At 41.3% G+C, this 13,950-nt stretch overlaps 1 protein-coding gene across 3 annotated transcripts in view; it reads left to right on the top strand.

Annotated features, from left to right (window-relative positions):
• Positions 1–13,950, top strand: part of LOC117396730 (serine/threonine-protein kinase Nek6-like) — a 173,430-nt gene that overhangs the window by 154,194 nt on the left and 5,286 nt on the right. For all 3 annotated transcript variants that reach the window (XM_033994876.3, XM_033994877.3, XM_059005701.1), the window contains exon 9: positions 8,824–8,937. In XM_033994876.3, the coding sequence (XP_033850767.3) occupies positions 8,824–8,937 (114 nt within the window). The remainder of the gene's footprint in view (positions 1–8,823; positions 8,938–13,950) is intronic.

The raw sequence follows: 13,950 nt of genomic DNA on the forward strand, positions 1-13,950 counted from the left end.
TTTAGTAAGGTGCTTCTTGTATATTGTTCCGCTCTCTTTAGTAAGGTGCTTCTTGTATATTGTTCTGTCTTTAGTAAGGTGCTTCTTGTATATTGTTCTACTCTCTTTAGTAAGGTGCTTCTTGTATATTGTTCTCCCTTTAGTAAGGTGCTTCTTGTATATTGTTCTCTCTTTAGTAAGGTGCTTCTTGTATATTGTTCCGCTCTCTTTAGTTAGGTGCTTCTTGTATATTGTTCTACTCTCTTTAGTAAGGTGCTTCTTGTATATTGTTCTCCCTTTAGTAAGGTGCTTCTTGTATATTGTTCTCTCTTTAGTAAGGTGCTTCTTGTATATTGTTCAGCTCTCTTTAGTAAGGTGCTTCTTGTATATTGTTCTACTCTCTTTAGTAAGGTGCTTCTTGTATATTGTTCTACTCTCTTTAGTAAGGTGCTTCTTGTATATTGTTCTCTCTTTAGTAAGGTGCTTCTTGTATATTGTTCTACTCTCTTTAGTAAGGTGCTTCTTGTATATTGTTCTTCTCTCTTTAGTAAGGTGCTTCTTGTATATTGTTCTCTTTAGTAAGGTGCTTCTTGTATATTGTTCTCCCTTTAGTAAGGTGCTTCTTGTATATTGTTCTCCCTTTAGTAAGGTGCTTCTTGTATATTGTTCTCTCTTTAGTAAGGTGCTTCTTGTATATTGTTCTACTCTCTTTAGTAAGGTGCTTCTTGTATATTGTTCTCTCTTTAGTAAGGTGCTTCTTGTATATTGTTCTACTCTCTTTAGTAAGGTGCTTCTTGTATATTGTTCTCTCTTTAGTAAGGTGCTTCTTGTATATTGTTCTACTCTCTTTAGTAAGGTGCTTCTTGTATATTGTTCTCCCTTTAGTAAGGTGCTTCTTGTATATTGTTCTACTCTCTTTAGTAAGGTGCTTCTTGTATATTGTTCTCTCTTTAGTAAGGTGCTTCTTGTATATTGTTCTACTCTCTTTAGTTAGGTGCTTCTTGTATATTGTTCTACTCTCTTTAGTAAGGCGCTTCTTGTATATTGTTCTCCCTTTAGTAAGGTGCTTCTTGTATATTGTTCTGCTCTCTTTAGTAAGGTGCTTCTTGTATATTGTTCTCCCTTTAGTAAGGTGCTTCCTGTATATTGTTCTGATCTCTTTAGTAAGGTGCTTCTTGTATATTGTTCTCCCTTTAGTAAGGTGCTTCTTGTATATTGTTCTCCCTTTAATAAGGTGCTTCTTGTATATTGTTCTCCCTTTAGTAAGGTGCTTCTTGTATATTGTTCTCCCTTTAATAAGGTGCTTCTTGTATATTGTTCTCCCTTTAGTAAGGTGCTTGTATATTGTTCTCTCTTTAGTAAGGTGCTTCTTGTATATTGTTCTGTCTTTAGTAAGGTGCTTCTTGTATATTGTTCTGTCTTTAGTAAGGTGCTTCTTGTATATTGTTCTACTCTCTTTAGTAAGGTGCTTCTTGTATATTGTACTCTCTTTAGTAAGGTGCTTCTTGTATATTGTTCTCTCTTTAGTAAGGTGCTTCTTGTATATTGTTCAGCTCTCTTTAGTAAGGTGCTTCTTGTATATTGTTCTGTCTTTAGTAAGGTGCTTCTTGTATATTGTTCTGTCTTTAGTAAGGTGCTTCTTGTATATTGTTCTACTCTCTTTAGTAAGGTGCTTCTTGTATATTGTTCCGCTCTCTTTAGTAAGGTGCTTCTTGTATATTGTTCCGCTCTCTTTAGTAAGGTGCTTCTTGTATATTGTTCTGTCTTTAGTAAGGTGCTTCTTGTATATTGTTCTGTCTTTAGTAAGGTGCTTCTTGTATATTGTTCTACTCTCTTTAGTAAGGTGCTTCTTGTATATTGTTCTCCCTTTAGTAAGGTGCTTCTTGTATATTGTTCCGCTCTCTTTAGTAAGGTGCTTCTTGTATATTGTTCTACTCTCTTTAGTAAGGTGCTTCTTGTATATTGTTCTCTCTTTAGTAAGGTGCTTCTTGTATATTGTTCTCTCTTTAGTAAGGTGCTTCTTGTATATTGTTCTACTCTCTTTAGTAAGGTGCTTCTTGTATATTGTTCTGTCTTTAGTAAGGTGCTTCTTGTATATTGTTCTGCTCTCTTTAGTAAGGTGCTTCTTGTATATTGTTCTCCCTTTAGTAAGGTGCTTCTTGTATATTGTTCTCTCTTTAGTAAGGTGCTTCTTGTATATTGCTCTACTCTCTTTAGTAAGGTGCTTCTTGTATATTGTTCCGCTCTCTTTAGTAAGGTGCTTCTTGTATATTGTTCCGCTCTCTTTAGTAAGGTGCTTCTTGTATATTGTTCTCTCTTTAGTAAGGTGCTTCTTGTATATTGTTCTGTCTTTAGTAAGGTGCTTCTTGTATATTGTTCTACTCTCTTTAGTAAGGTGCTTCTTGTATATTGTTCTCCCTTTAGTAAGGTGCTTCTTGTATATTGTTCCGCTCTCTTTAGTAAGGTGCTTCTTGTATATTGTTCTACTCTCTTTAGTAAGGTGCTTCTTGTATATTGTTCTCTCTTTAGTAAGGTGCTTCTTGTATATTGTTCTCTCTTTAGTAAGGTGCTTCTTGTATATTGTTCTCTCTTTAGTAAGGTGCTTCTTGTATATTGTTCTCTCTTTAGTAAGGTGCTTCTTGTATATTGTTCTCTCTTTAGTAAGGTGCTTCTTGTATATTGTTCTCCCTTTAGTAAGGTGCTTCTTGTATATTGTTCTCTCTTTAGTAAGGTGCTTCTTGTATATTGTTCTCTCTTTAATAAGGTGCTTCTTGTATATTGTTCTCCCTTTAGTAAGGTGCTTCTTGTATATTGTTCTGTCTTTAGTAAGGTGCTTCTTGTATATTGTTCTGTCTTTAGTAAGGTGTTTCTTGTATATTGTTCTACTCTCTTTAGTAAGGTGCTTCTTGTATATTGTACTCTCTTTAGTAAGGTGCTTCTTGTATATTGTTCTCTCTTTAGTAAGGTGCTTCTTGTATATTGTTCAGCTCTCTTTAGAAAGGTGCTTCTTGTATATTGTTCTACTCTCTTTAGTAAGGTGCTTCTTGTATATTGTTCTACTCTCTTTAGTAAGGTGCTTCTTGTATATTGTTCTCTCTTTAGTAAGGTGCTTCTTGTATATTGTTCTCTCTTTAGTAAGGTGCTTCTTGTATATTGTTCTACTCTCTTTAGTAAGGTGCTTCCTGTATATTGTTCTACTCTCTTTAGTAAGGTGCTTCTTGTATATTGTTCTCTCTTTAGTAAGGTGCTTCTTGTATATTGTTCTACTCTCTTTAGTAAGGTGCTTCTTGTATATTGTTCTCTCTTTAGTAAGGTGCTTCTTGTATATTGTTCTACTCTCTTTAGTAAGGTGCTTCTTGTATATTGTTCTCCCTTTAGTAAGGTGCTTCTTGTATATTGTTCTACTCTCTTTAGTAAGGTGCTTCTTGTATATTGTTCTCTCTTTAGTAAGGTGCTTCTTGTATATTGTTCTACTCTCTTTAGTTAGGTGCTTCTTGTATATTGTTCTACTCTCTTTAGTAAGGCGCTTCTTGTATATTGTTCTCCCTTTAGTAAGGTGCTTCTTGTATATTGTTCTGCTCTCTTTAGTAAGGTGCTTCTTGTATATTGTTCTCCCTTTAGTAAGGTGCTTCCTGTATATTGTTCTGATCTCTTTAGTAAGGTGCTTCTTGTATATTGTTCTCCCTTTAGTAAGGTGCTTCTTGTATATTGTTCTCCCTTTAATAAGGTGCTTCTTGTATATTGTTCTCCCTTTAGTAAGGTGCTTCTTGTATATTGTTCTCCCTTTAATAAGGTGCTTCTTGTATATTGTTCTCCCTTTAGTAAGGTGCTTGTATATTGTTCTCTCTTTAGTAAGGTGCTTCTTGTATATTGTTCTGTCTTTAGTAAGGTGCTTCTTGTATATTGTTCTGTCTTTAGTAAGGTGCTTCTTGTATATTGTTCTACTCTCTTTAGTAAGGTGCTTCTTGTATATTGTACTCTCTTTAGTAAGGTGCTTCTTGTATATTGTTCTCCCTTTAGTAAGGTGCTTGTATATTGTTCTCTCTTTAGTAAGGTGCTTCTTGTATATTGTACTCTCTTTAGTAAGGTGCTTCTTGTATATTGTTCTCTCTTTAGTAAGGTTCTTCTTGTATATTGTTCGGCTCTCTTTAGTAAGGTGCTTCTTGTATATTGTTCTCTCTTTAGTAAGGTGCTTCTTGTATATTGTTCTCTCTTTAATAAGGTGCTTCTTGTATATTGTTCTCCCTTTAGTAAGGTGCTTCTTGTATATTGTTCTCTCTTTAGTAAGGTGCTTCTTGTATATTGTTCTCTCTTTAATAAGGTGCTTCTTGTATATTGTTCTCCCTTTAGTAAGGTGCTTCTTGTATATTGTTCTGTCTTTAGTAAGGTGCTTCTTGTATATTGTTCTGTCTTTAGTAAGGTGTTTCTTGTATATTGTTCTACTCTCTTTAGTAAGGTGCTTCTTGTATATTGTACTCTCTTTAGTAAGGTGCTTCTTGTATATTGTTCTCTCTTTAGTAAGGTGCTTCTTGTATATTGTTCAGCTCTCTTTAGAAAGGTGCTTCTTGTATATTGTTCTACTCTCTTTAGTAAGGTGCTTCTTGTATATTGTTCTACTCTCTTTAGTAAGGTGCTTCTTGTATATTGTTCTCTCTTTAGTAAGGTGCTTCTTGTATATTGTTCTCTCTTTAGTAAGGTGCTTCTTGTATATTGTTCTACTCTCTTTAGTAAGGTGCTTCTTGTATATTGTTCTCCCTTTAGTAAGGTGCTTCTTGTATATTGTTCTCTCTTTAGTAAGGTGCTTCTTGTATATTGTTCTACTCTCTTTAGTAAGGTGCTTCTTGTATATTGTTCTCTCTTTAGTAAGGTGCTTCTTGTATATTGTTCTCTCTTTAGTAAGGTGCTTCTTGTATATTGTTCTCTCTTTAGTAAGGTGCTTCTTGTATATTGTTCTGTCTTTAGTAAGGTGCTTCTTGTATATTGTTCTGTCTTTAGTAAGGTGCTTCTTGTATATTGTTCTACTCTCTTTAGTAAGGTGCTTCTTGTATATTGTTCTCCCTTTAGTAAGGTGCTTCTTGTATATTGTTCCGCTCTCTTTAGTTAGGTGCTTCTTGTATATTGTTATGCTCCCTTTCTGGTGAGGTTAAGTGATGGGATATATGCTCTAGACCATATTGTCCCACAGGGATCCGCTCTATTTGTAGAGTGCTCATGACATTTGCTTGGGGCCAGATAGGACAGCCCGTTCACAGCCAGACTCCACCTGTTACTTTACCGTATAGATAACATATAGTTATGGATTCAGCTGTGGAGTTTGCAACAATGTCTATACTCTATACAAATGAGGTATGGCTTTGAATCTTTTGAAAGGGGATTGTATCCAGTAATTGATTTTAGATTTCTTTGTTTCTTCTCTTCTGTGAAGTCGTTGGTGAGGTGGCAGCGGCTGTCAGCAGCAGGACAGAAACACCCCGCGGCTGCCACTCGCAGCACATGCTAATGAACAAGAGCCACATCCAGGGGTGAAAGGTCAAAACATGCCCACATTAAAAACACACACATACATAGAGGGACATCAGCTTCACAAACACACACACACACACATAGAGGGACATCAGCTTCACAATCACACACATAGAGAGACATCAGCTTCACACACACACACACACACATATATAGAGGGACATAAGCTTCACAAACACACATACACACATAGAGTCACATGAGCTTCACAAACACACACACACACACTCATAGAGGGATATCAGCTTCACAAAAACACACATAGAGAGGCATCAGCTTCATAATCACACAGACACACTCACAGAGGGACATCAGCTGCACAATCACACATATACACACACAGAGGGACATCAGCTGCACAATCACACATACACACACACACACACACACAGAGGGACATCAGCTGCACAATCACACATATACACACACACACACAGAGGGACATCAGCTGCACAATCACACATATACACACACACACACACACACAGAGGGACATGAGCTGCACAATCACACATATACACACACACACACACACACACACACTTCACAACCACAATTCCAGGGAATAAGGATGGAAAAGGCAGTCATTATAACTGTGAGAGGAGCAGTTCTGAAAAACCACTGCAGGAAAGAAAAAAATAATAATAATATCAACAATTATCCAATGGTGATTCATTAGAATGCTATTCTTCCATTATTTGGTGGTGGATGTGATATTAAGTGAGAGTGACAAGAAGCACTTGAATCCCATTCTGGATTAATAAGCAGCTGGGGCACTGTGTGGGCTGCGTGCTGAGCTGATATGCTTCTCGCTAGCACAGCACACATCGCCTTTTCAAGACAATCCCCATTAGCACTGTTGGTTCCTTCGTATGGGAATGAAGCATTTTGGTTGCCGTTGTTTTTCGAGACAATAAGAAGAGATATAGAGCCTCAGGGTTCTTTTGACATTGTCAGAAGAATACACAGCAAGCTTGCTTTTTTATTAATACTGTACTCTCTTCCATTAACCAACCAAAAATCATTTGTTGGTGTTTTTTTTTTATGTTTTTATTATTTGTATTATTGTTTAGGACGGAGTGTGTCATGAACTGTCATCTGCCTGTATTGAATACAATATTTGTTTCCGGGGCCTTGCAAAGCATCTAGGATTTGTTTTGTTTTTATATAGTTATAGCGGGCATTTTAGATTTGCATATATATATATATATATACAGTACACCCTTGCTATAATGAACCTGTTGGGGTCCAAGCCTTTTGTTCGTTATATCGAGGGATTTGTTATAGCGAAAGGACAATCAACAGGAAGGATAAACTGTTGGAGTAAGTTAATGAGATGAGATTGTGAATACAAGTAGAATTTGCCTTTGCTTTACCCAATTCGTTAAAGAATTAAAACGCAGTACAAAAAGCAAAAATCCAGAATTGAAGCTAAACTTCTATTTAAAATCAATCTGGCATGAATCGTTTCAAAGTGCACCAAATCTTAATCCAACATGCAAGAATCCCAAACTGAGCTTTTATTCCAAATCAACCCGACATGAAAAGTTAATCGGATCCTCAAGCTTTGTTGTTGTTGTTTCTTTAATTATTATTATTTATTTATTAGCAGATGCCCTTATCCAGGGCAACTTACAATTGTTACAAGATATCACATTATTTTTACATACAATTACATTATTTTGTACATATAATTACCCATTTAAACAGTTGTGTTTTTACTGGAGCAATCTCGGTAAAGTACCTTGCTCAAGGGTACAGCAGCAGCGTCCCCCCCCCCGGGGATTGAACCCACAACCCTCCGGTCAAGAGTCCAGAGCCTTAACCACAACTCCACACTGAGTCCAGAGCCTTAACCACAACTCCACACTGCTGCCCTTTGCCGCATGGTTGCTGAACAAGCCAAAAAACAGAGTGCTTTTTGACAACCTGCATTCACGACAGAGATATGCCTGCGTTACTGCTTTTTTCAAAGTTTCCAGCTTTGTTGCAACATAAAATCATTTTTGTTTCAGAGGCATAGTTACACAGCGCACGCTTTTTATTAAGACAAAAGAACTGACTTCACGAGGAAGTGACAGACCGGGATGTTGACAGTGTGTCTTTAAATGATCTTTCTTTTTAGTTTTTTTATGTATTTATTTGGGGTCCAGGGGCCAAGTTTGTTAAAATGAAGGCCATTATAGTGACGGTGTATTGTGTAAAATATCTATCCATATATATATATATATATATATATATATATATATATATATATATATATATGTGTGTATTAGTACACAGCATGTAAAACACGATTCCATTAGTTGTAGCTGTCTGATTTCATGCAGTAGTGGTATGTACACTATGTGTTTGTACATTGTGTATGTATGTTGAACCTGTATTTACCAAGCAGTATTGGAAATTGCCTTGACATTGTGTATCAGCATAGATCAAAACATAACTCTCATGTTAAATGGCTGTTTAGGATCACACTGTGTTTTCATAGGAGGGTAGGATAAGCTCATTGTTAGAATCATCTGCTGGATGAGAGTGTAGATCACCATGCCGTACATCCATTGTATACTTATGTATAAATGTAAGTGTGCCGGCGTATGGACAGATGGACTAGCATTCTTAATAATACCTTTTACAAATCATGTGCTTTTCTCATAACTGGATAACCAGTTATCTAGGTTTCTGCACCCATGTAAGTGTGATATACAGTACATTGAGAATAACAGAAGGGCCAGGCAGCCCCTTACATTCCCAGATTCGGACATCCTGACCAGGATATCAGCTATCATATTAAAGTGCCACCCTGGGAAGGTTTCCTTTGTGGCTGCCTCAAGCAGATATATCTGTACGCTGTGATATTATCACGAGATTAAGCTTGAAATGGATTCCAGTTGAAGTAATGCATTAAGAGTTAAACACCACTGCATGAAGATGGTTTGTTTTTCTTTGTTCTCTATTTTGTAATATTTGAATTGCTCATGATCAATGCACGGGTTCCGTGACTCAAAGCTAGGATTGCTTAAACTACAACCGTTTCCCCTTTAGGGTTTTCACTACCCCCTCCCCCCTCACATAAGAATGTAGCTATCCTCTGCTGGGGAGGCACAGATCTAGAGAACTGCCTGTCCTATTGTGATGTAAATATATATGTCATTAGTACAGCAATATGGGGATATGTGGAGGTCTGTCTGTCTGTCTGTCATACATTTATTTTATATATGTTTGTTTGCCCGATTGGGTTAATTAAATTAATGAGCTCAGACGCTGGGCGAAGTGCACTTCAAAGCAGCTAGGGAGTCAAACATCCATCTTTTCCCCATATAGATGGCGGCCCTGCAGAGTCCATTCTATGGGGATAAAATGACCCTGTTTTCCCTGTGCCACAAGATTGAACAATGCGATTATCCTCCACTTCCAACAGACCACTACTCCGACAAGGTAAGAGCCATGTGGAAAACTATACATGTACAGTATCCATACATCTGTTACTCCTTCCGGCTTCCTGTTGATGGGGGTTGGACAACTTTTGCACATTCATCCTCACTCAAAGCACTTACTAACTAAATATGTAGGTCTGCCTGAATCGATAGTCACCTGTCTTCAAATACTGTATATGAAAATGATTGAACCCTTTATAAACATGATACACAATTATCTTAAATTGAAACTCTTTTCTTTCTGAACAGACACATCTGAATTATTGAACGAGAGGAGGCCATTCAGCCCATCTAAGCTTATTCAGTTCCTTGTAACTGATTGATCTTGAATTTTGTCAAGTTGGGTCTTAAAGGACCCTCTGAATCAAATTATATAAACACAAAATGAAACCTACAAAGGTTTCATGTGTAGGTTTCATTTTGTGTTTATATATGTGTAGGTTGTCAACAATGTCTCAGTATTGTCAATCAGACTCTGCAGTGCAGGATGCGTCCTATAGCCTGGAGATCGTAGGTTCGAATCCAGGCTATGTCATTGCAGGCCGTGACCAGGAGTTCCCAGGGGGTGGCGCACAATTGGCCGAGCGCCGCCCGGGTCGGGAGGGCTTAGGTCGGCAGGGCAATCCACGGTTCACCGCGCATCAGCGACCCCTGGGGATTAATAATAACACAATTGGCAATTCTAAATTGGGGAGAAAAATTGGGTAAAAATCATTGGCAATGACTAAATTTATTTAAGAAAAAATAGATCAGACTGGTAGGCTTTGATGAGCAGTAGTTAGGAGTATGCAAATAATAACTGAAAAACCTGAAATGGTAACCCTTTCTTGATCGTCGAGAACCTGTGTGGCGTGCAGTGACGCTGCTCTGAGTCCCCTAGCAGCGCCTGTGTGGCGTGCAGTGACGTTGCTCCAAGTCCCAAGGCAGCGCCTCAGTGATGTGCAGTGACGCTGCTCTGAGTCCCCTGGCAGCGCCTGTGTCTCGTGCAGTGACGCTGCTCCGATTCCCCTGGCAGCGCCTGTGTGGCGTGCAGTGACGCTGCTCCGATTCCCCTGGCAGCGCATGTGTCGCGTGCAGTGACGCTGCTCCGAGTCCCAAGGCAGCGCCTCAGTGACATGCAGTGACGCTGCTCCGAGTCCCCTGGCAGCGCCTGTGTGGCGTGCAGTGATGCTGCTCCGAGTCCCCTGGCAGCGCCTGTGTGGTGTGCAGTGACGCTGCTCCGAGTCCCAAGGCAGCGCCTCAGTGACGTGCAGTGACGCTGCTCCGAGTCCCCTGGCAGCGCCTGTGTGGTGTGCAGTGACACTGCTCCGAGTCCCAAGGCAGCGCCTCAGTGACGTGCAGTGACGCTGCTCCGAGTCCCCTGGCAGCGCCTGTGTGGCGTGCAGTGATGCTGCTCCGAGTCCCCTGGCAGCGCCTGTGTGGCGTGCAGTGATGCTGCTCCGATTCCCCTGGCAGCGCCTGTGTGGCGTGCAGTGATGCTGCTCCGAGTCCCCTGGCAGCGCCTGTGTGGCGTGCAGTGATGCTGCTCCGAGTCCCCTGGCAGCGCCTGTGTGGCGTGCAGTGATGCTGCTCCGATTCCCCTGGCAGCGCCTGTGTGGCGTGCAGTGATGCTGTTCCGAGTCCCAAGGCAGCGCCTCAGTGACGTGCAGTGATGCTGCTCCGATTCCCCTGGCAGCGCCTGTGTGGCGTGCAGTGATGCTGCTCCGATTCCCCTGGCAGCGCCTGTGTGGCGTGCAGTGATGCTGCTCCGAGTCCCCTGGCAGCGCCTGTGTGGCGTGCAGTGACGCTGCTCCGATTCCCCTGGCAGCGCATGTGTCGCGTGCAGTGACGCTGCTCCGAGTCCCAAGGCAGCGCCTCAGTGACGTGCAGTGATGCTGCTCCGATTCCCCTGGCAGCGCCTGTGTGGCGTGCAGTGATGCTGCTCCGAGTCCCAAGGCAGCGCCTGTGTGGCGTGCAGTGATGCTGCTCCGAGTCCCCTGGCAGCGCCTGTGTGGCGTGCAGTGATGCTGCTCCGATTCCCCTGGAAGCGCCTGTGTGGCGTGCAGTGATGCTGCTCCGATTCCCCTGGCAGCGCCTGTGTGGCGTGCAGTGATGCTGCTCCGAGTCCCCTGGCAGCGCCTGTGTGGCGTGCAGTGATGCTGCTCCGAGTCCCCTGGCAGCGCCTGTGTGGCGTGCAGTGATGCTGCTCCGAGTCCCCTGGCAGCGCCTGTGTGGCGTGCAGTGATGCTGCTCCGAGTCCCCTGGAAGCGCCTGTGTGGCGTGCAGTGATGCTGCTCCGTTTCCCCTGGCAGCGCCTGTGTGGCGTGCAGTGATGCTGCTCCGTTTCCCCTGGCAGCGCCTGTGTGGCGTGCAGTGACGCTGCTCCGATTCCCCTGGCAGCGCCTGTGTGGCGTGCAGTGATGCTGCTCCGAGTCCCCTGGCAGCGCCTGTGTGGCGTGCAGTGATGCTGCTCCGTTTCCCCTGGCAGCGCCTGTGTGGCGTGCAGTGATGCTGCTCCGAGTCCCCTGGAAGCGCCTGTGTGGCGTGCAGTGATGCTGCTCCGTTTCCCCTGGCAGCGCCTGTGTGGCGTGCAGTGATGCTGCTCCGTTTCCCCTGGCAGCGCCTGTGTGGCGTGCAGTGATGCTGCTCCGTTTCCCCTGGCAGCGCCTGTGTGGCGTGCAGTGACGCTGCTCCGTTTCCCCTGGCAGCGCCTGCGTGGCGTGCAGTGATGCTGCTCCGTTTCCCCTGGCAGCGCCTGTGTGGCGTGCAGTGACGCTGCTCCGTTTCCCCTGGCAGCGCCTGCGTGGCGTGCAGTGATGCTGCTCCGTTTCCCCTGGCAGCGCCTGTGTGGCGTGCAGTGAGCTGCTCATGGTGTTAAAGGAGGGAGTCAAGCTCTACCTCACCAGATCCCAGAGAGCAGGAAACCAGGTGGTATGAGACTCCTCATGGGACGACTGACAGGGCTTGTAATCAGGCTTGTTTTACTCCACTGTCTGCCTCACAATATGCCTTACTGCCAGTTTTTGTTCTGATGGCAAGTGATAGCAAGGACTTACAAATTGTAAAGGTCACATTTCACATTTGCTTCCACAGGTTCGCACACTTATGCAGTGTAAATTTCAAGGCCTTTTCTAGGCCACATAGACATTTTCCCACCATACAAATCGAAAAAAAAAAAAAAAAAAATGTATAGCACATAAATGAACACAAAATACATATGAAATATTCTCCACCATTAAATCAAAATGTTCTTGCTGGCTTCTTTGCACTCCAATACTATTTTCAATTTCTTTTTGCATTATTCATTTTAATATTTACTGTTTAGATAGCCACTTTTTCCCACCATAGGCTACCGACTCCTCTCAACCAAAAAATCAATTGCATCCCAGCCGTTGATGAGAAAGCAATGTCTTAAGTATGGTGGTTTAGAAATACCAAAAAGAAAAACATTACTCTGCAGTACAAAATGTACATTCATTCGAGATGTTGTAGTATTTAACAATAAACTTCCATACGTATATTTTACACAGAAGTTCAACCGGACGTTGCCATTGTGTGTGTTTAGCACAGTAAAGAGGCTTGCGTTTCCACACAGGTAAGCTTGAGGAACTGACTCGAGTGGAGTATTCCAATCACAATACCGCACACTTCTGTGCAGCTGATGCATCATGTAGAGAAGATACAAAATAATGCCTTTGTTTAAATTCCAAAAAAATGGAATAGACTTGAAAATGCAGAGACCATGGAGGTGGATTTTGAGACAGCTATTAAAAAGACAAATATTAAAGAAATGTTATGGAAGCAAGATGTGCATCTTTTTCATGTCTTCTTCCACACACTGTGATTGAAAGTCAAGTGTCCAATTCATTTATACATCGGTCCCTACAAGGTCTGATAAGGTACAGTAGCTAATGTTGTAATAAATGAATACAAGCTTGGGAGGGAACACAATTATACTGGTACGTAATGTTATATTCTGCATGAAAGAGCTGAACGGTAAACTCATGCTGATCCAAAGACATTGTAAATACTTTCTGAAGCTTTCTTATTTACGGTATTTCTGTGTTAAAATAACCCAGAGTCATGCTTTAAATAACCAATGTATGCACTCATGTCGACGCATATAGGATAAGCTAACTCAGTCAAACTTAGCCAGCTAGCTATAGTGTTACTTACGGACAGTACAAAAGCATAAAGCAGGTTTAAATGGGTTATTAAAATAATGCATTCAGTAAAAAAAAAATCAATTAAAATAATAAACTGTATAAATATAGATAATTAAAATATCGTATTATAAAGTATTTTTTAAAAAATACAAAGTAATCACTGAAAGATATAATTTTACAAAAGGAAGTGCCTAGAACCATACAACAGGTTAAGTGCTGTTGATTTATTAATCCAACACAAGAGAAATAATTTAAATACATAAATAAATAAATATAGTACCATACTTCCAGCAGTTTTGCACATTCACATGAAAAAAATAATTCTCACTGAATCCACAGAGAGAGTGGTTGCGTTCTTTTATCCCACAGCTTGCAGCTTTTAGAGAAACGCCTTCTCCCAACCTTGCAGCGCAGCACACATTTTTAAACGTCCTATATTTACATTTGTCTGGATTATCAACCTATACAGAGTCAGTTTCATGTCACTTTATTGTAACATTAAACATGACACCACAGATTTAGTATATTGTTTAAATTATTTAAGATTGCGTTGACATGCTGTTCACGGCTTCATTGTATAATGATAAGATGTCGGATGCCTCCACTACAAGGGGGCAGCAGTAGTTTTAGTGGTTATTTGCGTTACGAGTAGCAGGTCACTCGTGCTCTCTGCATCGTCTCTTTGGTTCACAAAGCTGCGCTGTGCTGTGCAGAATCTGCACAGATTTCTGCGGGTGGAGTTGAGTGACGTCACGCAGCATCTCCACGATTCTGTTCAGAACTGCGGAAATGTGCACTACAAGAACTCTACCACTGCATGCACGTCTCCGTCTAGATTACAGACATAGAGAATACTTTTCATAGCAAGT

The sequence above is a fragment of the Acipenser ruthenus genome, chromosome 31 (genome assembly GCF_902713425.1).
Source record: "Acipenser ruthenus chromosome 31, fAciRut3.2 maternal haplotype, whole genome shotgun sequence".
NCBI classification, from domain to species: domain Eukaryota; kingdom Metazoa; phylum Chordata; class Actinopteri; order Acipenseriformes; family Acipenseridae; genus Acipenser; species Acipenser ruthenus.